The sequence below is a fragment of the Muscardinus avellanarius genome (assembly GCF_963383645.1).
Source record: "Muscardinus avellanarius genome assembly, chromosome: 1".
Classification (NCBI taxonomy): Eukaryota; Metazoa; Chordata; class Mammalia; order Rodentia; family Gliridae; genus Muscardinus; species Muscardinus avellanarius.
This window is the reverse complement of record NC_137786.1, coordinates 207,104,244-207,130,782: the sequence shown is the minus strand read 5'-3', so window position 1 is coordinate 207,130,782 and position 26,539 is coordinate 207,104,244. Positions and strand designations below refer to the sequence as shown.

The following is a 26,539-nucleotide window of genomic DNA, read 5'->3' as shown; positions in this document are numbered from 1 at the left end:
ACCAACAAGCAAAACAAGTACTACAATGTAAAAATACTTAAAGAAAATCCAAAAAAACCCTCTCACATGCATAAATGAAAAATTGCACAGAAAGAACTCACATCTTTTCAAGCTTCAATAGTAAATATTCTGCTACTATTTATTAAATACTGCATGGTTTGCCCAAGCTAAGATGAAACCACGTCATGAATCAATGAGCATTTTGCATTTTCTTTCATTAGCTACTCAAAGTCATGCCTACTGCACCTCTAAACATTTTATTAAGTCCAATTATACAGCAAACACTTCCAAAATAAACTTAGATTGTATTGCAGTTTCACTTAACAGTATATAAAATGCTGTGCTGTGACAGTTATCAACTATCCATTAGATACTGTATCAATTTTTCTTAAGCACTACTAACTGCTCACTTTTCTTGAAGCTAGATCATTCTGAAAAATCAGACAGCAGAATTCAGCTATAGCAAACATGCTGCCCTCTTAAGGAAAAAACAGCTACTATCTGAAATCATACCACACAGACCCCAAAAATGAACATTAATTACTCTTATCAAAAGTAAACTGAAGAGTAGATCTGAATTTTAAGTGCTGCAGTCCTCAACATTTATAGATAGGTAATAACATTAACAACCTCAAATATTTAAGGCACTATGTGTGGGAACGGTTTACAATGCAGCTGAGATTATTAGAACAACATTAAGAGCAAAGTCTAGGCAACATTTTGCCCATGCAAAGACACATGCAAATGTAAAGAACAATAGCTCAATTTCTTAGGTTAAGTGACCCAACATTTATACACTAAGACACAGATAATACAATTCACTTGTATGCTGTAATTCTGACACATGTGCATCTGTTGCTCTAAGTCTGTACACAGAATGGCTTCCCAAATGTGGACGTGTCTTGCACTAGTTAGAAGGCAATTTTATAAAAAATAGCAGGAGCAAAACTGGACTTCTGCTCCCATAAGTCACCTGTCTAGAGTTACTACATAAGAAGATAACATGACCAAAGACAAGTTATACCAAATGTGCAAAACACATTAAAAGTGAGATTTCTTTAAAGCTCAAAGTTGTTTAAATTGCACCCAAGTCTACATGATTCAAAAATAATTTTCTTGTGCCATGGCTAATATTTATTAAATACCATGTTTTTTATTTTTAATCAAATGTTTGTATCATTGAGCTTCCTCAATATACTATTTTTGTTTTTTCACATATATGGATACTGGCTGAGTTTTGTTGGACTCAATGGAAATCCAGTATATGCAGGTGATGCTGCAATGTAAGAATGTGGTGGGAAAATTGGTTTGTATTGAGTCTGATGAATTGTTGGGGATGGTAACAGACGGGGATTTATGCCCACTGGAACTTGGTGAACTATGCCACTGGGATGGGAGAGATTATAAGTTGGATGATGTAACATAGGTCTTGAGGTACATGGAGAGGCTAAAAGGTGGGCCACTGGTGCAGCACTACTGAGGGTGGCGGATGATGGGTATGGAAGTAGAGTCGGCTGTCCTCCAAGGTGCGTACTTCCAGCCAAGTGTGCATGTACTGCTGTGTGGTTAGGACTTCCATGAGAAAGAGTAAATGGATTACTGGTAACACTAGTAGGGATATAAGCTTGCTGTCTCCGATGCCCAAAGTTTCCATTCCACTCTTGATGGCCAGATCCAAAGTGCTGAACCTAACCACAAAGGAAAAAAATGACTAAATAACATATTTTATCACATCAGAGGAAAGGAAAAATTAGACTGTGGCTGATAACTCACAGTGGATCTCTCAGAGTTTCAGTTTACACTAAGATTAGCAGAAGAAAAAGTAAACAATTTTAAATATATTAACATTTTCATATTTATTACTACATAGTATTAAAATATTAACACTATTACTGTTCCCAGCACTGATAATAGCTATCATTTGTGGAGCACTTATTATATATAAAGGCATACTTTTTTTTTTTTTTGGGTGGTACTGGGGTTCCTTGGAAGCCCTTCTACCTCCGGGCTACACTCCCAGACCTATTTTTACATTTTTATTTGGAAACAGGGTCTCCTAAGCCAGCGCGCGCGGCTGGCTTCGAACCTGCGCGATCCTCCTGTCTCTGCCTCCCAAGCGCGGGGATTACAAGCATGCGCCACCACGCCCGGCTAAAGGCATACTTTTAAAATAAATAAATATATATGACTTTAATAAATTCCAAAATAATTCCATGATATAATTCTTACTTATTTCCCATTAACTGTGGTCTAGATGTGTTGAAGGAACCTGGCCAGAGTAATGTATCACTATATGAAACAAATAGGATCCTTTCCCCACATGAAACCCAATTTCTGAGCACAGTATCAAATAGATGAAAGTAAACACTAAGTTCAGCTGATGACCTCTCAACACAGAAGAAACATAGTCCCAATCCATTTTATGTTCTGATTTAAAGATCTGAGACAACAAACACTAAACAATTGTCTTAGACCACTGGGGACAGATGTAACTCAGAGGTAGAATGCTGGCTAACATGTTAGCATGTACAAGGGCCCTTGGGTTGATGTCCAACACACCCCTCTCCCATCTTCCCCAAATAACTAAGAGAATTTGAGAACTTACCAATTTCTTTTATACTCTTATTGGTACAATAAGTGTCTATCTAATGAGATTCAAAGTGATACAAGCATACATGCATACATCTCAGTGCATTTCTCTCGATATACCTTCCCCTGCATCCCTCCCCTTACAAGTTAGTGAGAGTGGAAGTGAAGCCTTGGAGGGACACGACGTTATTTGAACAGTTCCTTTCCCAGTCCTAGTTTCCCCTCCCCAACTCTGTCCTCAGTGCCTCCTCCCATTCTTCTGCTGTTCTCTCTCCTCATTCTGCTGGTCTCTCCTCATGTGACTAAAGTCCCTTTTGCTTCCTATTTTCATTCAGCTTCCACATATGAGAGAAAACATACAAACTTTGAATTTCTCTTCCCTTCTTAAAGAAGAATAAAAGTGCTATGAATAATTTAATTATCCTATTAGGCAGATTATTCTTTAGTCATGTGGGTCATGAAAAGGCGGAAGTTTATTAAGATTGCTTACAGTTTCGGAATTCTTTTTCCTCCAAGTAGAAAACAGCTTCTATATTTGGATCCCAAAGACTCTTAGAAATTCACAAACATACCTGGCTGAAATTCAAATGCTGCTGCTGGAATGCTGATGTCAATTTTTGCTGACGATTACCCACTGCAGAAGGCTGGTTTAATCTTCCAGGGGCAGATCGGCCTTTTATTGATGGCTGGCATGTAGAATCTAACAACCAACAAAATATCAGAGAGTTGGTATTTTCCCTTTCCTAATAAAAGTTTTCAGTTTTTACATATGTAACACAACAGTGATTTGGGAACCTTAAAGTTGAATAGAAAAGACAGCTCATGGTTTTCAAATACTGGATATTGGAAGAGATTTCTTCTGTATCACAGACAGGATAGGGTCAAGGTGGAAACTCAGAGATGACTTCTTAACAATCCTGTTCTCTGATGTTCCTTATTTTGGACCTTTCAAAAGACATAGGAGAAAAAGGGGACCCAGCTTACCTGTATGTGCCATTTGCTCATCTGTGTTTAATCCATTTTCTACTCCCATTGGTGGCACCACCACTGTACAAACGGCTGGCTTGGTGTCTGTGTTGGCAGAGGTTACCAGTTCTGGGTTTTGATGCGTGTCCTCCACAAAACTGCTTTCTGCAAATGGACTGTCATGCCCTGAAGAGTCCGAAGTGGGAGAGCCATCCACAGTATCACAGCCACTTTCTTGCTCTTCATCTGACATACTACAAGAAAGCATTTTTATGAGTGATATTTTTTCCAACACTAAATCTGATGTAAAGTAATATGTAGGCTCCAAAACTGATAAAACTCTTACTCTTACTATTTAACTATTTTTTTCCCTTGACCAGTAGCACTTTTTCATAGAATTTCTAGACCCCTGAATTCATTCTCTATTCACATTGCCAAACCTAATTCTGTCCTGTTTCAGGAACATCCTTTTGGGCACTTAATTTTTTTCTCTTTTTCCTTCCCTCTTAGTCAGTCCTTAGCAATGGTTCATAAAACTTCTCTTTATAAATTTTAGATAGTTTCATCCACAATCAAGACAACAAAAGCACTGTTCTGGATAATTTACATAAAATGTATAACATAAAACCCTGTGAGTTGGATATTTCAGATTAGATTCTAAAGCTAGAAGACAAGCCTTTCTGAAAATATTCCTGACTGCTCTGTAGGCCTACCCACGGTTCCAAATGTCTTTTCTTCCCCTGATATTCTCAAGCCCTGACAAAATCTCACTTCATTTCTACAACATTTTATCTGCCGTGTGTGTGTGTGTGTGTGTGTGTGTGTGTGTGTGTGTGTTTTGCTGAAAATTGAACCCAGGGGCAGTCTATCTCTAACAGTCTATCTTTGAATTATAACCCGCAGCCTTGTCTGTCTGTCTGTCTATTTTGCGGGCTGGGGATGGGACCCAGGGGCATTCGACCTCCAAGCTACACCCCCAACCCAATTTTTTAGTCTTTATTTTGAAACAGGTCTCACTAAGTTGCAGAGGGCCTCACTAAGTAGCTGAGGGCTTCACTAAGTAGCTGAGGCTGTCCACGAACCATGATCCTCCAGTCTCAGCCTCCCGAATTCTAGGATTACAAGCATGCACCACCACACCCAGCTTTTTATTTTTATTTTGAATCAGGATCTCATTACATTGATGAGTCTCACCACTTGCTTAGGCTGTCCTTGACCCTGTGATTTTCCTGTCTCACCCTTCCAAGTACTGAGATTACAGGTGTGGGCCACCATGCCCAGCTGATTACTGTCTGTTTTTGTTTTGTTTTGTTTGTGGTAATGGGGATTGAACCCAGGGGCATTCTACCTCCAAGCTACACCCCCAGTCCTATTTTTTTTTTTATTCTTTTTTTTGAAACAGGGTCTCACTAAGTTACAGAGGGCTTCACTGAGTAGCTGAAGCTGGTCACGCACCTGCACCTGTGATCCTGTCTCAGCTTCCCAAGGACTGCGAAAACAAACATGCACTACCACACCCAGCTAATTACTGTCTGTTTTAATCACTCATTTCATGTTTACAAAAAAAAGAACAGAAGAATGTATTAAAATTTAATTGTATTTCCCACAGAGCTTTGGCTGTAAGTACTCGATACCATAATTCCTAACTAATGAAAAAGAGAAAACAAATGAATTTCATGAACATTTTTGTCGCTTATGTCTTAGGTGATAGTAGATCATACTGATTAAAAGAAGCTTACTGTTTTAGTTGTAATGTATGTCCCTGATCAAATGAGGGCAGGCAAGGACATATGGGGGAAAACGTGCAAAAAGCTGAGCAGAGGCAAAAAAAAAAAAAAAAAAAAGAAAAAGAAAAAACAATCACAGTGTTCATTCTATAGACAGTGGGTCATTCAGTACTTCATTGTGCAAAAAACTTTTTTTTTAATTTTGCCAAAGCACATGCTTTTATTCCAAATTTAAGTTATAAGAGTAGTTTGTGGAGTTCAATTTGAGAATATGTCTTTTCCTGTCTTTTTAAAAATAAATGAATCTTTAAAAATCTTTTCATAGAAATTCAATTTTTCACTTAGTTATTTTATAACAATGAAGAAGATAAGTACAAAAAAGCTGAGTCTACAAAAAGCAATCTGGTTCAAAACTTGGGTTCAAGAGAGAGGTCACTATGGTAAGCTGGCACATTTATTAATTTATACACTGATAGAAAGAAATCAAAGGCATTCTAGTTGACTATCTATACATACTGTTGAAATTCCTTTACCTGTTGGGTCTCTTGCAAGGGGATGGGCTGGACTGTCCTGAGGAACTGGTGCTCAGAGTACTATCAGGACTGCTTAATGAACACATCCGATCAATATTCAAAGTGCTCTGGCAAGCTTCACAATCTAGACTGCCTTTACATCTAGTGTAAGAGGGAAGAGGAAAATATGCAAAAAATGAGAACATATTCTCAAGGTAGCCAAAATTTTACATTCTTTATTTAATTACAGAAAACAAGGCCAACACTTAAAACTTATAAATACAGGGAAAATGCTATAATAATCACACCAAATCTTGTTTGGAAGTCCCCTGTCCAGAATCTGATCATCTCATTTGAAGAGTTTACTCCAAAGGACAGTGACAGGAGTCGATCACAGGAAGGTGCTTTGGCCCTTCCGAGGGCACGGCCATTATTCCTGAGCTGGGCTGGCACTTACTCTCTGAGTGAATGCCTTGGTGAGGTCTCTTCCTCGTCTGTGTCACTGCTGATAGTGATCACACTCACTGCAGGACTTGGGGAGTCAGCAATGATGATGGTTTGTCGTTGTTTGTCTGAAATCGATAAATCCGATTCCTGTCTGACAGTTGCTTCACAGCAATTTCTGGCCTCTCCTTCTGAGTTACGATTGTCCTGTGCTTCTACACAACTTACTTCTTCAACATCTTTCACATTTATTATCTTTGGAGAATTAAATGTTGAATGTGGGATATTGGTATTCTGCAATGAATTACTCCTGTAACCAAAGAAATAATTTGTAATTTCTATAATCAAAGTAAGAAAATATTTTCTAAGATATCTGATTAAACTGAATGCAAGCCATCACTTGTTCAAGTCCATGTATTTAACACTGACATATTCCAAGTTTTGTGAAATATAAAACATTATCTATAAATATATTAGTGTAGATTGCATTTCATACATTTAAATGGCCATTTTTGGTAAATGTTATATCTGAATGTCTACAATTGCTACATTATAGGTATATAATAAATCAAAAGGGCAATAAAGACAATCTTACCAACTGAAAGCATTTATTTCCTCTCTTCCTGGCTCCCATTCCATTAGTTTTACCAAAATACCTCTGAGAAATTGAGAAGGGAGCTCGCTTAGTGTTTGTAATAAAGCTATCAAAGAGGTCATTTTGAATACAACAGAGTGACCCTTTAGTGTACATGCAAAATTCATTTTAAGACTAATTCTCAAAATGCAGAGGAAAGTTAAGACACCAATACCAACCTGTTCTGGCACAGTTTGTTTTTCTTGGTACTGGCAGGCTGAGGCCAGACAACATGTGCAATGCCCACGCTAATTGGCTGAGGGGCTGACAGAGTTATCTGATTGGTTAGAAGAGGCTGCGGCATCACTGAGTTGTAATGATTGCTGTGTGAAATCATTTTCCTATGGAGAAAGTTTAAAAACTTGAATCTCCTCTTCATCAGTATCTATTTTGCAGACTATTCACAAAGATGTACTTTGTTTTGAACTTACCCCCAGTCTCCAAGCCTCTGTGAAGCAGCCACACCCTCAGAAGTTAGTGTAGCAGTAGCAGGAGCCACTGGTGTTACCTGCTGCCAGGCAGGTACAAGCATCTGCTGCGTTCTGCCAGACCATGTCTGCTACATCAAAACAGAACCACAAAACAAGAGACACTGAGTTACAGAGCATACATCTCAAACTTAAAAGTATACTAAAGTAGCAACTAATAATTATAAAAGTTCAAGGCAAGAACATACAAAAAAAATTGAATCCTCATGCATATTACTTTTATTACTTCCTAATAGCACCGGCTACTGCTGGGCCAGGTGGTGTATGTCTGCACACCTGTAATCCAATGCTAGGGAGGCTAAAACAGCAGGATCACAGGTTCAAAAGCAGCCTCAGCAACTTAGGGAGAAGACCCTCATCAATTTAATGAGACCCCAATTCTAAAATGGAAAAAAAAAGGCCATAGCTTAGTAGTAGAATGTCCCTGGGTTCAATCCCCAGTACAAAAAATTTAATAAGTAAGCCGGGCGTGGTGGCGCACGCTTGTAATCCCCGCTCCTGGGAGGCAGAGACAAGAGTATCGTGTAGGTTCTAAGCCAGCCATGCTGGTTTAAGGGACCCTATTCCCAAATAAAAAAGTATAAAATAGGTCTGGGAGTGTAGCCCAGAGGTAGAAGGGTTTCCAGGAACCCCAGTACCACCAAAAAAAAGTAAAAAATGGATTATGACCAACCTGAGAGAGAACTCCTGGCCGGATCTGAAGTGGCTGAACAGCTGGGGCCTGAGTTACAAGTGGAACTGTATTGTCTACCCTTATTGAGTAACTGGTAGGTTTACCATGTGCTGTAGGAATACCTGTGGAATAGAAGAGTTATTCAATAAGACCAAAAAAAAATCTGACTTAATGTATAAAACTATTTAAAATACAGATACACACTGATTAGAATTAAAAAAAATCATTCCCTCCATAAAATGTTCATAACTTTTAACAAAGTAATCTATTAGGAAAATGAGGCACTTTCTGTCTACACTGTGGTACATCAGCCCAGCCCAAAAATTGTTATAAAGCTACTCTTGGTTTTAAAATGCATGCTACACAAAGCTGAATCTTTTTTTTTTTTTTTTTTTTTGTACTGGGAAGGAACCCAGGGGAACTCTACCTCCGAGCTACACCCCCAGCCCTATTTTTTATTCTTTATTTTGAAACAAGGTCTGAGTTGCAAATGGCCTTACTAAGTAGCTGAGGCTGACCATGAACCACGATCCTCCTGTCTCAGCCTCCCAAATGCTGGGATTACAATCGTGCGCCAACACACCTGGCTTGAAAGCTGTCATTTCTGAGGCAAGCACTACATTATAAACCACTCATATACTTGTTACCTTATATACAGAAAGGTAATCTTTTATCAAGTTATAAGACATATAAAGATATAAAGGATTTATCTAACCCCACTGAAATGTTTTAAGACTGATGTTCAACCCTATTTAGAAATATACCTGGTATAGCTGGGCATGGTGGCACATACTTGTAATCCCAGCATTCAGAATGCTGAGACCAGAGGATCACAGTTTCTGGACAGCCTCAGCTACTTAGTGAGGCCCTCCACAACTTAGTGAGACTCTGTTTCAAAATAAAGAATAAAAGCCGGGCGTGGTGGCGCACGCTTGTAATCCCCGTGCTTGGGAGGCTGAGACAGGAGGATCTCACAGGTTCGAAGCCAACCTCAGTACTTAGTGAGGCTCTCAACAACTTAGTGAGACCCTGTTTCCAAATTAAATATAAAAAAGGTCTGGGAGTATAGCCCGGAGGTAGAAAGCCTCTGGGTTCCACCACCAGTACCACCAAATAAATAAATAAATAAATATTAAATATAAAACAGAAGACATTCTTTCAATTTTCTATTTATCTGAAATTCTTTGAATTTCAGGTAGAGAAAAAAACAAATATAACAGTATCTTTATACTCTAGGCATTTTTATTAATTTTTATTAACTCTAAGAAACTAGCATTAGAGTTACTGTCACGGATATTCAATACTACCACTGGGCTACAATTTCATCTTGAGAATCAACCAGCTAATTCGTCTCTCTTCCTTCATTCCTTTCTCTCTGCCTCTCTCTTTTTCTTTTTCTTTTTTCTTTTTTTTTTTTTTGGTACTGGGAATTAAATCTAGGGGCATCTCCCCCTCCCCAGTTATACCTTCATTCCTATTTCTATTTTTTATTTTCAAAGAGTCTTGATAAGTTGTTAAGTTTCTCTCTAAATTACTGAGACTGACCTCAAACCTGAAATCCTCTGTCTCAGTCTCCCAAGTGCTGGGATTACAGGTATGTGCTCATCTGGCTGTAAATTGCCATTAAAAAAATACTTTCTAAACTAGGTATGGTGGCGCAAGCTTGTAATCCCAGCATTTGGGAGGCTGAAACAGGAGGACCGAGGTTCGAGAACAGCCTCAGCTACTTAGTGAGGCCATTTGCAACTCAGTGAGACCCTGTTTCAAAATAAAGAATAAAAAATAGAGCCGGGGGTGTAGCTAGGAGGTAGAATGCCCCTGGGTTCCATCCCCAGTACCGCCAAAAAAAAAAAAAAAAATGCTTTCAGAGCTGGGCATGGTGGCACACACCTGTAATCCCAGTACTTGTGAGGCTGAGACAAGAGACAAGAGGATCACAGAGGCCGGGCGTGGTGGCGCACGCTTGTAATCACGGTGCTTGGGAGGCGGAGACAGGAGGATCGTGCAGGTTTGAAGCCAGCCTTGCTGGTTTAGAAGACGCTGTTTCCAAATAAAACTATAAAAATAGGTCTGGGAGTGTAGACCAGAGGTAGAAGGGCTTCCAGGAACCCCAGTACCAAAAAAAAAAAAAAAAAAAAGAGAGAATCGCAGGTTCAAGGACAGACTCGGCAAGTAGTGAGACTTATCAATGTAGTGAGACCATGTTGCCACATTAGAAATAAAATCGGAAGCCGGGCATGGTGGCACACGCTTGTAATCCCCGCGCTTGGGAGGTTGAGACACGAAGATCGTGCAGGTTCGAAGCCAGCCTCAGCTACTTAGTGAGGCTCTCAGCAACTTAGTGAGACCCTGTTTCCAAATAAAAAATAAAATGGAGCCGGGCATGGTGGCGCACGCTTGTAATCCCCGCGCTTGGGAGGCAGAGACAGGAGGATCGCGCAGGTTCGAAGCTAGCGCGCTGGCTTAGGAGACCCTGTTTCCAAATAAAAATGTAAAAATAGGTCTGGGAGTGTAGCCTTGAGATAGAAGGGCTTCCAGGAACCCCAGTACCACCAAAAAAAATAAAATAAAATAAAATAAAAAATAAATAAATAAATAAAATGGGTCTGGGAGTATAGCCCAGAAGTAGAAAGCCTCTGGGTTCCACCCCCAGTACCACCAAAAAAATAAAATAAAATAAAAATAAAATCGGGCTGAGTGTGTCACTCAAAGGTAGAATGCCTCTGGGTTCAATCTCCAAAAGCACAAAACCAAAACAAAACCCCTTTCGTTCATGCATAGTGGTGCATGCTGTAATCCCAGTAGTTGGGAAGCTGAGACAAGAGGATCACAGGTTTAAAACCAGCCTCAGCAACTTAGTGAGGCCTCCACAACTTAGACCCTGTTTCAAAATAAAATATAAGATAGGACTAGGGGTGTAGCTGAGAGATAGTGACTCTGGGTTCAATCCTTAATACCCCAAAAAAAATACTTTCAAAGAACTGAGCTCTTACACACTCTAATGTTTAGTAATGACAGACAGATAAACATACCTAAACAAATAGAGCAATAATATATATTTTTTTCATTTAGGGTTGGAACTCAGGGGCATTCTACCTCCAAGCTACACACCCAGCCCTATTTTTTAATTTTTATTTTTGAAATAAATTCTTTCTCACTAAGTTGCAGAGAGCTTCACTAAGTAGCTGAGGCTGTCCTAGAACCTGAAATCCTCTTGTCTCAGCCTCCCAAGTACTGGGATTACAAGCAGGCACCACCAACACAGCTTCTTTTTTTTTTTTTTTTTTTTTTTTTGGTGGTACTGGGGTTCCTGGAAGCCCTTCTGCCTCCGGGCTACACTCCCAGACCTATTTTTTTACATTTTTATTTGGAAACAGGGTCTCCTAAGCCAGCACACGCGGCTGGCTTCGAACCTGCACGATCCTCCTGTCTCTGCCTCCCAAGCGCGGGGATTACAAGCGTGCACCACCGCGCCCGGCATAACACAGCTTCTATTAAGTTATTTTATCATCCTAGATGCTACAGAAAATTTGTCATGCAATAATTTTACTAATGGTTAGAATGGAGCTCTAATCAAGAAATAAGTGTCAGCCAGGCATTGTGGGTGTCCATCTCTAATTGCAGTATTTGGTAAGCTGAGATAGGAGGATCACAGGTTTGAGATCAGCCTCAGGGACTCAGCAACCTAGCAAGACTTTGTTTTTTTGTTGGTTGATAAGTCCTGTTTTTGTTTTGTAGCACTGGGGATTGAACCCAGGGACATTTTACATCTAAGCTATACCCCAGCCCTGTTTTTTATTTGGAAACAGGGTTTTGTTAAGTTGCTTAGGGTTTTGCTAAGTTACTGAGAGCCTCACTAAGTTGCTACAGCTGGTTTCAAACCTAGGATCCTCCTGTCTCAGCCTCCCAAGGTACTGGGATTACAGGTATACACTACCATATCCAGCTAAGACCTTGTATTAAAACAAAAAAAAATTTTTTTAAGGGCTTTTCTTTTCTTTCCTTTTTTGTGGTACTATGGGTAGAACCCAGGGGCTTTTCTACCTCCAGGCTACACTCCCAGACCTATTTTTACCTTATTTGGAAACAGGGTCTCACTAAATTTGCTGAGATCTTCACTAAGTACTGAGGCTGGCTTCGAAGCTGTGTGATACTCCTGTCTCAGCTTCCCATGCGTGGGGATGGAACCCAGGGGCATTTAACCTCTGCGCTACACCCCCTACCCTATTTTTTTTTTTTTTTTTTTTTTGGTGGTACTGAGGTTCCTGGAAACCCTTCTACCTCTGGGCTACACTCCCAGACACCTATTTTTTAAATATTTTTATTTGGAAATAGGGTCTCTTAAACCAGCAAGGCTGGCTTTGAACCAGCACGATCCTCCTGTCTCCACCTCCCAAGAGCAGGGATTACAAGCTTGTGCCACCACGCAGGGCTTTTTTTTTTTTTTTTTAATATTCTATTTTTTTTTTTTTCTTTTGCAGGTTTGCAGGTTTGGGGATGGAACCCAGGGGCATTTGACCTCCGAGCTACAACCCCTGCCCTATTTTTTATTCTTTGAGACAGGGTCTCACTAAATTGCAGAGGGCCTCACTAAGTAGCTGAGGCTGTCTGCGAACCACGATCCACTGGACTCCGTCTCCTTAATGCTGGGATTACAAGCTTGCATGCCCGGCTATTCTTTTTATTTTTTAAAGAGGTTAGGCTTGGAGGTAGAATGCCCCTAGGTTCACCCCAGTACCAGGAAGAAGAGGGGAGGGGACTGGGAGGTGATGGGAGGTGATGGAAGGGGAAGGAAGGGGAGGGGAGGGGAGGGGAGGGGAGGGGAGAGGAGAGGAGAGGAAAGGAAGGCTGGCTCATTGTCTAAAGGCTATTTAGCAGTTTAAATTAAAAATGTAGCATTAAAAGAAAAATATATTTAATGAACAGATGCCTATACTTGTTTAAAAATAATGCATATCTATCTTAAATTTACAGTAAAATTTGAATGAATGAGTACCTTGGAGAGCTGGTGGACAGATAATCAGTGTCTGCTGAAAAGCATCACCACAACCAAACTGTGCAGTCCCTGCCTGCAGGGGTATCCCATGATGCACAACCGAGTGAGCCGATGATGTCAGTGCCTGAAACAGTCAACGCAGTGCTCATTACACACAGCAGTCTCCCAACTGCTACATACATGCTGCATAAATAAAGAGAATCCACAGATCCTCAAAATCATTGTTCTCCAATAAAAATGGACTCAAAAGATGAAAACAAAAGCAAACTGACCAAAAAAAAAAAAAAAAAAAAATTAAAACCTGATTCCAGCGAACTCTACTTTTGGTAGAGTTGTGGCAGAGAGGATAAAAGTGAAGGTATAGAGAGGATGAAAGATGAAAGGAAAAAATGAATTTGAGTAGATATATTTCAATTGTTACCCTGAAATCTTAGATTTAACAGAACAGCTATACTTAAATCCTCTCCTGACCTTACCTTTTACAGATATAAATCTCTGTGTATCTCAAAGCAAAGAAAGAAATCATAAAAATGTTCTAGGAGTATAAATTATTAACTACTGTACGTTCTTACCTGGCTTCTTAATGTTCCAATTTTAGTAAAATTTGCCGTCAGTGCAGCAGTACTTGAAGCAACTGGTCTTAAAAGTGATGTTTTATTGTGATTACTTGGGTCACATGAATTTGGATGAGACTTACAAATATCCATAATATGAAAACAAGACTTTACACTGCAAAAGACAAAATTAAAAGTACTGTAATATTATTTTAAGTGCCTAGAATAGTTTAAAATTAAAGTATATTAACAAAATTAAATTATTCAAAAAGAATAAAATTCTATGACTTGCACTTAATGTACTTATTTCCAGTTGTTATTCTAATAGGAAATCCTAGAGGAAACTGAATTTCAAAGCAAGTAAAAGTATTACTATTACCTGCAATATATTTTTAAGACAGCAAAACAATGAGGCATTTTTTGGTTAGTAAACAACATTTTTAAGAACCCTACCTTTAACATTTTTTTCCTAAATTTTCTAGATCTCCACACCACTAACAAATGGTACCAAGGATATGGTTACCATGTTATTTTCAAGGTGGTTGTCTATGGCAACCAGTAGGACATGTTGAGGCATTTAGGCAGAAATGTAATCAAGCTTTATAAAAGTATCAATTTTAAGGACAATTCCCAGTAATGAATATTGGTTCATCCCTATTCTTCTTCATTTAGGGGTGTGTGTGTGTGTGTGTGTGTGTGTGTGTGTGTGTGTGTGTGTGTTTAACTAGAGACTGAATCCAGGGGTATGCTACCTCTCACTAAGTTGCGGAGGGCCTAAGTAGCTGAGGCTGGCCACAAACCTGCAATCTTCCTGTCCCAGCCTCCCAAGGACTGGGGTTGCAAGTGTACACCATCACACCTGGCTTCATTTACTCTTTTAAAAGCAGTAAATGAAGCTGTTTTAAGTCATTTACTTTATTCCTTTCATCTCATAAAAAAAGAGGGTGGGACTCAAAAAATTGTTAAGATTTACCAAAGTAATCTTTGATAAAGCCTTCAGAATTTGAACATATATTTTTCTCTATGAGCCTCTTTTTTTAACCCACTTTTTAAAAATTCTTTTTCTTCCAGAATGCAGAGGTGCAAAAGAAGAAAAAAGAAAAGCAAAAGGTGTAAAGGAAAGTTTGCAGTATTCAAAAGAAGTTAGGCTCTAAAGTCTGTGAAAACTGAAATATGACTTGAAGAAGAAACTTAACATTTCTTTTTATATATCTTTTGTTGTTATGGTAAAAATGTCTTGTAAAAGCAAAACCACTCATTCTTATTTTTAGTGTGGTATTTTGGGGAGAAAAAATACTGGACTACAATTCAAATTTGATCTAGTTATATTCTGCCACTTACTAGTATGTAAGTTGGCCAAAGTTAGTTCAACTTCTTTTTTTGTGTGGGTCTGGGGATGGAACCCAGGGACATTTGACCTCCGAGCTACACTCCCTGACCTATTTTTTATTCTTTATTTTGAAACAGGGTCTCGCTAAGTTGTAGAGGGCCTCACTAAGTAGCTGAGGCTATCCGCAAACTGCGATCCTCCAGTCTCAGCCTCCCGAATGCTAGGATTACAATCGTGCGCCACCACGCCTGGCTTCAACTTCTTTTGACTCATTTTACTTATATTTAACAAAGAAAAACCGTTTACCTAACAATGATTTTCTATAGTGCTATAGTTTTTTCTTCCCAAGAACCAATTTAAAGGATGATAAATTGACATACTGGTTGCTATGAGGGAAATCTAGAAGATGTTTCATATTAACAAAAGGGTGGTTCAGCGTCTCAACTGGAGTAATTCTTAAGTCTGCATCAATCAGCAACATTTTCTTCAACAAACTAACAAATTCTCTTCTATCAGCTTTCTCAGCCAAAAGATCACTTCCTTCCAAATCCATCACTGTGTTCACCTAGGAAATCAAAATTTCAAGACATCAAATAAACACAAGCTACAGAGAGTAGAGTATGCTAAAATTTCAGTTTAAAAGAACACAGAGAATAGGGAACTGCAATTATTTGACATTAAGAGTAACAATTGAAATGAACAAATCCTTAAAAATCTTTCAAGGTATCAAACAGGATTCAAAGCAGGGGGAAAAACATTTTAAGTAAACATGTATCCATTTCTAATGAGATGTAGGATATAGATGTCTGCTTGCTAGAATTTTTCTTTTATATAAAATACTTTTTACTAAGCAACAGGATAGGCAAACTAAGACAAATGCAATTTAGCTCCTAAAAGGATGAAAACCTGAAGTCAATCTCTTTTTTTTTCTCTCTCTCTTTATTGTGGCACTGAGAAATGAACCCAGAGGCGTTCTACCTCTAAGCTATACCCCTAGACCGATTTTATTTCTTATTTGAAAAAGAGGTCTCACTAGGTTGATGAGTCTCACTACTTGCTGAGGCTGTCCTCAAACCTTCCATTCTCCTGTCTCAGCCACCCACGTTTTTGGATTACAAGCATGTGTCATCATGCTCAGCTCAAATCAATTTCATTTTAATAGCATAAAATCAGCAAGCACTCTATGGCCTCATTAGAAAATGAGTAACATAGCCAGGTGTGGAGGCGCACGCTTGTAATCCCTGCACTTGGGAGGCGGAGACAGGAGGATCACGCAGGTTTGAAGCCAGCCGAGCTGGCTTAAGAGACCCTGTTTCCAAATTAAAAAAAAAAAAAAAAGTAGCCGGGCGTGGTGGCACACGCTTGTAATCCCCGCGCTTGGGAGGCAGAGACAGGAGGATCGTGCAGGTTCGAAGCTAGCCCCGCGTGCTGGCTTAGGAGACCCTGTTTCCAAATAAAAATGCAAAAATAGGTCTGGGAGTGTAGCCCGGAGGTAGAAGGGCTTCCAGGAACCCCAGTACCACCAAAAAAAAAACCAAAAAACAACAAAAAAAAAGTATAAAAATAAGTCTGGGAGTATAGCCCGGAAGTAGAAGGGTTTCCAGGAACCCCAGTACCACCAAAAAAGAAAAAGAAAACGAGTAACATAAGACATCTGGCACCTGTGGCATTTAAGACTACCATCTTAAATTAAGCACATAAGATTAACAAGTGTAACTATGGTACTCACATGCACTATATCATCCAGACTGTTGAATATGTATTTTCTGGCTTCTTTAGATTTCATTCCTGTTTCTGCCTCATGTTCTTCCAGTGTCTTATTGCATTTATCAAAGAGGAAAATAATATATAATTATTCATCACTTATAAACTTTTGTTTCTTAATCCTGGTACATTTAGTCTACATTGAGTATCCTAAGGCAACAGTTGTTTTGAAAGAGTAACTATCAAAAATACATTTTCTAGCCAGGCATGGTTGGGCACATGCCTATAATCTCAATGCTTCAGGGCTGAGACAGGAGATCACAGGTTCAAGGCCAGTCTTAGCTATTTCATCAACTTAGTGAGGCACTGTTTCAAAAAACAAAAATAAAAAGTAGTTCAGAAGTAAAATACCCCCGGGTTCAAACCTAGTACAAAAAATACATATATTTCTAAAAATACAAAAATTAAAACACCATAATTTGGTTTAGACAAAGAAAAATATTATATATATAACAAACTCCTTTGAAAAGTAACTAATTGTAAAGTTAACCACTGAGTATTTCCTTATCCCCCAAAATCCTAATCTCACACACTTGGGATATGTATTAAAGTGGCTAGATTCAGTCCTTGTCCTATAAAGCTTAATAATGTAGAACTAGGTGGAAAAGACAAAAATACAATGCAAATGTAGGTATACAGAGTACTTAAAAATCACTAAAAATGAGTTAATTATGTTGTCAAGTCAGTGAATGAGCTACAATTCTGAAGGAACTTTCTTCTTAAAGAGGAGTCAGGGGGCTGGGATGTAGCTCCATGGCAAAGCATCTGCTTTGCAGGTGTGACGCTCTGGGTTTAATCCCCGATTCCAAAAAGAAAAAGAAAAGAGAAACCCTTTAAAAAAAAATAAAGGGAGCCAGGCGTGGTGGCACACTCTTGTAATTCCTGTGCTTGGGAGGCAGAGACAGGAGGATTGCGCAGGTTCAAAGCCAGCCTTGCTGGCTTAAGAAACCTGTTTCCAAAAATATATATATATATTTAAAAAATAGGTCTGGGAGTATAGCCTGGGTTTCCAGGAACCCCAGTACCACAATAATAATAATAATAATAATAATAATAATAATAATAATAATAATAATAATAATAATAATAAATAAAGGATAAAGGGGCCAGGATGTAGCTCACTGGCAAAGCACCTGCTTTGCAGGTGTGATGCTCTGGGTTCAATCCCTGATTCCAAAAAGACAAAAAAGAACCCCTTTAAAAAAAAAAAAAAGAGGAGTCAGAAATGAAACTTCAAAGGATATTTCAATAAAATAAAAATGGAAGAAATTATCCATGTATACTGAGAAATCTTAGAAAATCATTTTTCTAGTTTTTTTTTTTAATGAATTACCTTTAATCTCCAACCAGAATGAGACATATCTGTTTCTCTGCAAAAGAATCTTGTGGATTTTGTACCCACATTTAATAGCTGTTCTCCTGGTAAACCTTGAGTTTGAGAAATATATCGAATCTGAAAAATATTCAAAAAAGTATTTATTCTTTCATGTAATTGACATTAACTGAACATTCATATCAGATATCATGCTAGATGTTAGGTCAAAAATGAAATATCACCTCTTGCCCTCAATAAATTCATAGTTTAGTGGGAAACATACAAGGAAACAATTACAATACAGAGTTCTAAGTAACATGATATGTGTGCTTTACAGAAAGACAGAGAAGGCATACTTAAGTCACTGTCATGAAAGAAAGATCCTTGAAAAAATGCTGATCCAGACTAGAGTTATAGTAGATGTAAATATGGAAAATTAAAAGAGCTTGTCCTGACTTCAGGCCTGAAAGTACAAAGGGTCACTAAGGGAGAAATGACAAGAGATGAAATTGAACTGGCAAGCAAAAGGCTTTACTGGGTTAAGAAGTTTCTATTTTGTTCTAGGAGGTGATAATGGGAAAACACTATAAAATTTTAAGCAAGAAATTAACAACTTGTTCCCCCTTTCTCCATGATACTAGGAACTAAACCCAAGGGCACTTTGCCACTCCATCCTCAGCCCTTTTAAAAATAGTTTTCATTTTGAGACAGGATCTTGCTAAGTTGCCCAGGCTCATCTTGACTTGACATCCTTCTGCTTCAGGCTCCCAAGTCACAACTTACATTTTTAAAGTAATGTCTAAGAATGGATGAGGGGATGAAACCAGAGGAAACATGAAGAGGAGTCTGAACAAAGAGACTGAGTGGGGTCACAGAGGAAAGAGTGGGTTGAGGGGACATTTAGATTGACAGGCTGATGGATTACCAGAGAGGCAGTTTGGAGAGGGAACGTCTATGAGTCACTGGCACATGTGTAGCTTTCTATAGAGAAAGACATGATTACAGATGAGCTGTAAACTCAAGCATTAGAGTCTATGAACTTCATGTTTCTTCTGTTTGGAATACTTCTCCCAGATACCCACGGAGCTCTCTATGACTTCCTTCAGCTCTCAGATCAAATATCACCTTATTCATGAGTCCTTCCAGGACTTTATTGGCTTCCTTCCAAGCCAATAAACACTAGCCAGCTCTGCCCTTCTCAGCAACCTCCATCCTCCAGGCTGTATCTGTCCCTGCTTTGCGCTGTACCAACTGACACCCAATTCATTAACTTTCTGCTTCTTACCTCACTTTCCATTAGAATCTACGTTCCATGAAAGGAGGCACTTTATTTTGTTTACTAATGTATCATTAACACTAGTGACAGTGCCTAGTACATAGCAGGCCCTCAAATATTGGTTCTTCCCCTTAATGACTTAGGCAGTATAAAATAAACAGAGTTTAGAATGGAAGATATATTTAAATCCAAAACTTTCCTTCCCTCTTCCTTCTTATTTTAACCTCATGGGTATTCTGCTTTACCAATCAGTCCATCCTCTCCAGTCTATTTCTTCCTCTCTATAAGCCCTTTACAAAAATAATGTTCCATGTTTTCTATTTAAAAAAAAAAAAAGAACAAGACAAAACCTTCCTTTACTTAAATCTCTTTCTTTACTCAGAGAAAAAAAGAGCTGAAAATAACAGCCTATTATTATTTCACTTCCCATTGGTCTCATGAGGTACCAAGAAATGCATTTTTATAATGGACACATCTAATAGCCACATATAAGTCCTTATCTTACTTTGGATACTAATGGCTTCTACCTTTTTACTTTAAAACTCTATTTATTCAGCCAGGCATGGTGGCACACACTTGTAATCCCCACGCTTGGGAGGCTGAGACAGGAGGATCGCACAGGTTCAAAGCCAGCCTCAGCTACTTAGTGAGGCTCCCAGCAACTTAGTGAGACCCTGTTTCCAAATAAAATAGAAAATAGGTCTGGGAGTATAGCCCGGAGGTAGAAAGCCTCTGGAGTCCACTACCAGTACCACACACACAAAAAAATCTTTTCTTTGGCCATATCAACCAAAAGTAATTACTTTCCTTCTTTGCTATCAACACACTTAGGACATAATAATGCATCTATAATACAATTACCATGTACATTATTTATCACTACATTTGAGCTTCCTGACAAAAGTCTAGGTTTTATCCACATTTGTAACCAAATTTTATATAGACAACTAAAATCTCCACATTACAAATTAGCTTCATTTCATTTTCATTCTGGGCAAACATTCACACAGTGTCTATTATGTGTCAGATGCTAAAGATATGCAGATGAACAAAATATGGTGCCAATCTTCAAAAGCACATAATTCAAAAGAATAGATAAGACATATTTCAGTACATCATTTGCAATTAAGCTAGTAAACTTACCATTGTAAAGAAAAAAACAAAGTGCAAAGAGAACACAATGAAATGAGCATGTCAAGTAGCTGAGAGATTGGGATGGCACTAGAAAGCAAAACAAAATCAAAGTGGCAAGTGAAGCTCTGAGTTCACAGTGGTCACATTTTTGCCAGTCTTTTAAGGAGACAATGCTCCATCTATAATCCTTCATACAGGAAGTAACTGGCCCTTTGTTTCCCTCATTTCCCTGGATGAAGAGTAGAGACCTAACTCATAAGCTAGTAATTAAGATTGGCCCTGTGAACTCAGCTAGAAATGAACTATGCAAAGTAGATTTACAATGTAAGACACAAAGTAAGAAGTGCGCATTAGTGTTGAGACACAGCTGAAGGGTTACAGACAGAACTGGAATTTGACGCCCATGTAACTCTTAACCAAAGGTAAGAGTGAGCAGACACTTTGAGTATCGAGTTAGGATCAGAATAGATAAAAGCAGGTGAAGAGCAGCCAAGTTGCATAAATGGCCAGCACCAAAGTAAAGCTCTACCAACAACTAGCAGTGCCTCAAATTCCAAAAGCACCTCCAACTTCAAACTTCACAAAACCCCAACACAATTATAGCTCCATTCTTGATTTTTGTGGCAGTCCACTTATATAAATGTCTCCTACATGATCCAGATTGAGCAGGTTTCTTTGCCATCCAAACAATCTAATAAATGTTGAAAACATGAAAGACATTTCTGGGGAGGTAGAGAGGTGGAAGTAAAACACTAAACTTTTTTTTTTTTTTTTTTTGGTGGTACTGGGGTTCCTGAAAGCCCTTCTACCTCCAGGCTACACTCCCAGACCTATTTTATATTTTTTATTTGTTAACAGGGTCTCTTAAGCCAGCAAGGCTGGCTTCGAACCAACACGATCCTCCTGCCTCCGCCTCCCAAGCGCAGGGATTACAAGCGTGCAACACCATGCGGATTACAAGTGCGCACCACCATGCCCAGCCTGAGCTTTGTTTTTACGTAAGACTTGACATTACAAAATATAATTTGAATATACATTCAGAATGTTACCTCTTCTGCATAAAATTCTGTCTAAACTCCAACATTTTAGAGCAACAATCAACATTTACTGTCTGTCCATCTATAAATACTAATTCCCTGGAATACTTCTGATATTTTCATGGTAAAATGTAAATTAGGCACTGTATATAGATTACTCATAATGCAAAATATCTAAAATTAAGACAGGAAGGAATCCAAGTACTATAAAAATTGGTAGTCGAGCCTCCTTTAAACTGACATGTACAAGCCAGGCGTGGTGGCACACGCTTGTAATCCCAGCTATTCGGGAGGCTGAGACCAGAGGATCGCGATTCGCGAACAGCCTCAGCTACTTAGTGAGGCCCTCTGCAACTCAGTGAGACCTGGCTTCAAAATAAAGAATAAAAAATATGGCAGGGGGTGTATCTCAGAAATCATATGCCCCTGGGTTCCATCCCCAGGCCCACAAAAAAAAAAAAAGAAAAGAAAAGAGACATGTACATATGAATAGAAATGAAATGTACATATGAGAAAACATGACCTATGATAGGATTCTAAGCATGGTCAGTACCTATTTTGATTCAGTACCTGAAATGTAAAATTCAAAGAGAATGTTACCTTAGAAAGGCTTCAGAACATGATAACGATGATTAAAGGACTAGAAAATAAACCCCATCAATAAAAATCAAAATAATTTGAATATTTTTCCTAGAGACTCGTGTGTGTGTGTGTGTGTGTGTGTGTGTGTGTTATTAATGATTGAACCCATGGACATTCTTCCTAAGCCAAGCCTCCAACCCTTTTTGTTTTCATTTTGAAACAGTCTCACTAGGTTGCTGAGAATATTGATACACTGAGGCTGTCCTTAAACTTGCAATCCTCCTGTCTCAGCCTCCCAAGTAAGTACTGGGATTACAGGTGTATGTCACCATGCTCACCTGGCTCTTACATATATTATAATCATAGTTCTGCTGTCTTTTTCAAGCCAAGCATGGCACACGCTTATAATCCCAGCATTTGGAGACTAAGACAGGAGGATTTTGTGTGTGTGTGTGTGTGCACACGTGCGCGAGCACACACACACACACACACACACACACACACACACAAATGTCCATGAAATTTTATTCTTTTGTTGGCTAGGGATTAAACCTAGTGTCTTACACATTCAAGGCAGATATTCTACCACAGTACTATACTCCTAGGCCCTATAAACATTTTAATAAATGCAAACGATCATGAGAATCCAAACCAATTTAGGATTTTTTTTTTAAATCTCATTCATTGATTGATTGATTTTAGTGCTGGGGATTGAACCCACAGTGATTCTCCCTCCAAGCAACACCCCCAGCCCAATTTTATTTCTTGTCCCAAAACAGGGTCTTAATAGGTTGCTGAGATCCTTGCAAGGTTGCTGGGGCTGGCCTTGAACCTGTGATCTTTTTATCTCAGCCTCCCCCAAATACTGGGATTACAACCATGCACCACCACACCCAGCTTTAAAAAAAGTTTTTAAAATTAGAAATAGAAATTTATGTTTAAACAGACATTTATCAAGGCCTATATTCTAAATATCGTACTTAAAAACAAGTTTACGACTTAAGATTGAGACCAAATCAAAGAGCCTATACTTTACTCCTATTCATTTGCATTCATGTATTTTAGAAAATCACTATGGTGAAACACTGAACTGAAAGTTGTGTGACTACTGATGGTGTACAATAATCAACTTTTTCAATCTCTTTGGAGTAAAGTAACATATATTCTGAAAATATTATTAATCTAATATATTCTGAAAATATTGTTAATCTAATATAACACTTGTTCCCAATTTTTGTGTGTTTGTTTAGCAATCGTTATATTGAGAAAAGTTGGGTTTGGGTCAGGCTTTGTCTTTAAAATTACCATTGTGGCTTGATAAGTCAATTTACTGTGTGGGGCCCCAGTTTTCTCTCCTTTAAAGAGTAGGAGGGAGGACAGTAAATAGATAATATATATGGTCCTTTTAAGATCTGTAAAGTCTTAGTCCAGAGTAGAATAACAAATCAACCTGAAATTGCCACTAGATGGTGTTCTCCTCCACCATCCTTTGTCTATAAACAAATTCCACAAAGCCAAAGGTATAATTGTAGCAGTTGACTGCTTCCCTGTACTTTAGCAGCCAAGGAATTTGGTGCCTTTTGATTAATTACCAACTATTTCAGAACTAACAATAGTCTAGCATCTGTATCAGCCAGAAGTTGGAGAAAGTCTGAACAAAGAGAAAATGTATAGAAACTGTCTTTTAAGGGACTTCTGATAAGAAAGGAAAGAGATCGTCAGAATAGTGTAAAGGAATGAAAAGAGAAGTGGGAAGGGGGAAAGGAGGATTGAAGAAGGAAACAGAGCAAATATTATGTTCATATAAGAAGGTATCATACCAATCTCACTAACATGTACAGGGAAGGGGAGCGGCTGGAATATGGAGGGAAACCCACCAAAAGATGTGCACATACACGAATTATATCACTTTGACTCTCAAGATGATGTGCAAGTACAATGAAACAACAATATTATTTTTAAAAATAAAAAATAAATAAAAGACAGAAAGATGTAAAACAAACAACAACAAAAACAGTTGTCCTAAACATGAAGGAGAAAATGGCTAAGAAACCTGACCTAAATGAAAAGGTTCCTAAATAGGAAGTCCCTGAAAGATAAGACATTAAAGTCCATGATAACATCTAATGTAATAATAAATATTAAATGACTTTAAAAGTCATCCTGGGAACATTTATGTGTCACTCAAATTAATTGCCTCTTATATTTCTTTTGATATAGAAAACTAAGCCCTAAAAATCAAAATTAAGGTACAATGTATACATAAGTATGTCATGTGTGCTTTATTAAAATGTTCTATTGTCCTTTTTTGCTTGCTTAAAAGTTAAATAGTATATCATCCAAATATTTAATAATCTAATGTAAACCTATTACAGAAAAACAGAATTTATAGAAATTTGTTGTTTTTTTTTGTTTTTTTGTTTTTTTGGTGGTACTGGGGTTCCTGGAAGCCCTTCTACCTCTGGGCTACACTCCCAGACCTATTTTTTATATATATTTTTTGAAACAGGGTCTCTTACGCCAGCGTGGCTGGCTTCAAACCTGCGGGATCCTCCTGTCTCCACCTCCCAAGTGCGGGGATTACAAGCTTGCACCACCACGCCCGGCATGAAATTTGTTGATTTTAACTAACATTTTCCATTAAAATAGCAATTGATTTATACCAAACAAATATTTGTTTTATGAGTAACAAAAACCAGTTGGGAATGTAATGGCAAAAGTAAAAAGGAGGAAAAATGGAAAGGAGAAAAAATATAGTTTTAAAATTTAGAAACTTCATTATCCATACCCTGCCAGGTCTTAGATAAAAAGCCCTTAATAGGCCACACTTGTAATCAAAATGGCCTATCGCCTTACCTGAAATTCCTGTGCTTTGTGCTAAACTAAAAAATTCATCCCAAAATTATGACTTTGGGTGGAGCCCAGGCCTCACCCAGCACCTGACCATAACAGCAGGACCTTGCATAAGAGATGAGCTAACTGCTCATTTCTGCTTCTGTAAACCTTCTTGCTCAATAGATAGCTCACCCCCTTGTGGTTTTCTCCCTCACAAGCCCCTAACCCCAGCCAGTCAGCACAGCCCTCCAGTCAGATTTCTGGACTGAGGGTACCGCAGCTGGCCAGCTAATAAAGGCTTTAATTGGGACATTAAAAAAAAAAAAAAAAAACCAGCAATTGAAAATCTTGGTGTGGTGCCAAATGCCTATAATGCCAGTACTTGGGAGGCTAAGATAGGATAGCAGATCAAAGTCAACCACAAGAACTTAGCAAAGACCTCAGTAACTTAGTGAGACCCTGTTTCAAAAGTAAAAAAATAAAGTTGGACTACAGGTGTAGTTCAGAGCTAGAATGCCCCTGAATTCAATCCTTAGTACCTCAAAAAAAAAAAAAAAAAGAAAAAAAGAAAAGAAGAAAGAAATTGAGTGTATAAAGAAGGCTCTAAAAGAATAATAAGTAAAAAAAAAGATAATTTCTCTAAAATACAATCTTTGTATTTAAAAAAAATTCAAAGCACTAAGCAAACAACATTGTCTAGTAGCTAATGAACATACCTAAAATCTACTATGAAAACTATGTTTCATACAACAATGTGCTGGTTTCTACTAAGAATCATTAGTTAAACTAGACTTTCAGTATCTTTTTTAAAAAAACAGCTAAAAGAAACTGACAATGAATGGAGTATATTTCAAGTGACTAAGGTACTTCTTACCACCAATAATAGCTGTTGGTTTAAGATAAAAAATTATGATGTTTCTTAAGCATCTGTATACCTTGAGAGGGACTGAGATTTCATATCATCAAAGTTTGTGACCCAAGCAAGCAAAACATGATTATTTAAATGGATATAATCCAACCCTTTATATATCAATAACATAAAATATAATGCAAAAAATTCTCTCAAGCATTTTTAAAATAATGATTTAGGGTCTGGGGATTGTAATTTTGTTTAAGAAAATATAATTCAGCAGCATTATAAAAGTTATTAAAAATCAAGAATTAATGTTAAGATCTTGAACCTAAATTCTATAAAATCCAAGGTCTTGGCCTTTTTATATAAAAACATTTCATGATTTGTATACCCGAGGCCATTATTCTCTACTTCTACCAATTCAACTAGATTCTTAGAATGGTTGTTACCTGATCATACTCCAAGGCTCCTGGATAGAGTGGCCATCCAAGGAATAATTCTGCAATCACACATCCCAGTGACCACATGTCTATGGCTTCACAAAATGGCAAACCCAATATAATCTCTGGAGCTCTGAAATAAAAAAAAGATCAGGAGACTTTTCACTTAAAATTATCTATTTCATGTAACATTCTAAGAAATGTTATAAAGAACAGGAAAAAAAAAGTCAACTTCTACTTATAGAAGCTTCACTTTCAGAACTCTTTGAAACCTAACTATAATCTGGAATTAAACTGAAAAGGGAACCAGGAGTACACACCACAATGATGAACTTTCTTCACTAGTCCTTTCCCCTTATAATTTCATTAACATAATGCTTTAAAAATGAG

General features: G+C 38.1%; 1 protein-coding gene across 3 annotated transcripts in view; it reads right to left on the bottom strand.

Moving 5' to 3' along the window:
- Nucleotides 1-1,211: 1,211 nt before the first annotated feature.
- Nucleotides 1,212-26,539, bottom strand: part of HIPK3 (homeodomain interacting protein kinase 3) — a gene marked incomplete at both ends in the record, with an annotated part of 70,644 nt that continues 45,316 nt past the window's right edge. Inside the window, 15 exons of one of the 3 annotated variants that reach the window (XM_080696322.1) lie at nucleotides 1,212-1,688; nucleotides 3,162-3,289; nucleotides 3,574-3,809; nucleotides 5,816-5,956; nucleotides 6,252-6,548; nucleotides 6,834-6,896; nucleotides 7,052-7,213; nucleotides 7,304-7,428; nucleotides 8,034-8,155; nucleotides 13,030-13,153; nucleotides 13,602-13,758; nucleotides 15,294-15,478; nucleotides 16,643-16,729; nucleotides 18,011-18,130; nucleotides 26,159-26,282. In XM_080696322.1, the coding sequence (XP_080552448.1) occupies nucleotides 1,212-1,688; nucleotides 3,162-3,289; nucleotides 3,574-3,809; nucleotides 5,816-5,956; nucleotides 6,252-6,548; nucleotides 6,834-6,896; nucleotides 7,052-7,213; nucleotides 7,304-7,428; nucleotides 8,034-8,155; nucleotides 13,030-13,153; nucleotides 13,602-13,758; nucleotides 15,294-15,478; nucleotides 16,643-16,729; nucleotides 18,011-18,130; nucleotides 26,159-26,282 (2,548 nt within the window). Of the gene's footprint in view, nucleotides 1,689-3,161; nucleotides 3,290-3,573; nucleotides 3,810-5,815; nucleotides 5,957-6,251; nucleotides 6,549-6,833; nucleotides 6,897-7,051; nucleotides 7,214-7,303; nucleotides 7,432-8,033; nucleotides 8,156-13,029; nucleotides 13,154-13,601; nucleotides 13,759-15,293; nucleotides 15,479-16,642; nucleotides 16,730-18,010; nucleotides 18,131-26,158; nucleotides 26,283-26,539 lie in introns of all 3 variants that reach the window. The other 2 variants (XM_080696323.1, XM_080696324.1) reach the window with 2 other exon arrangements.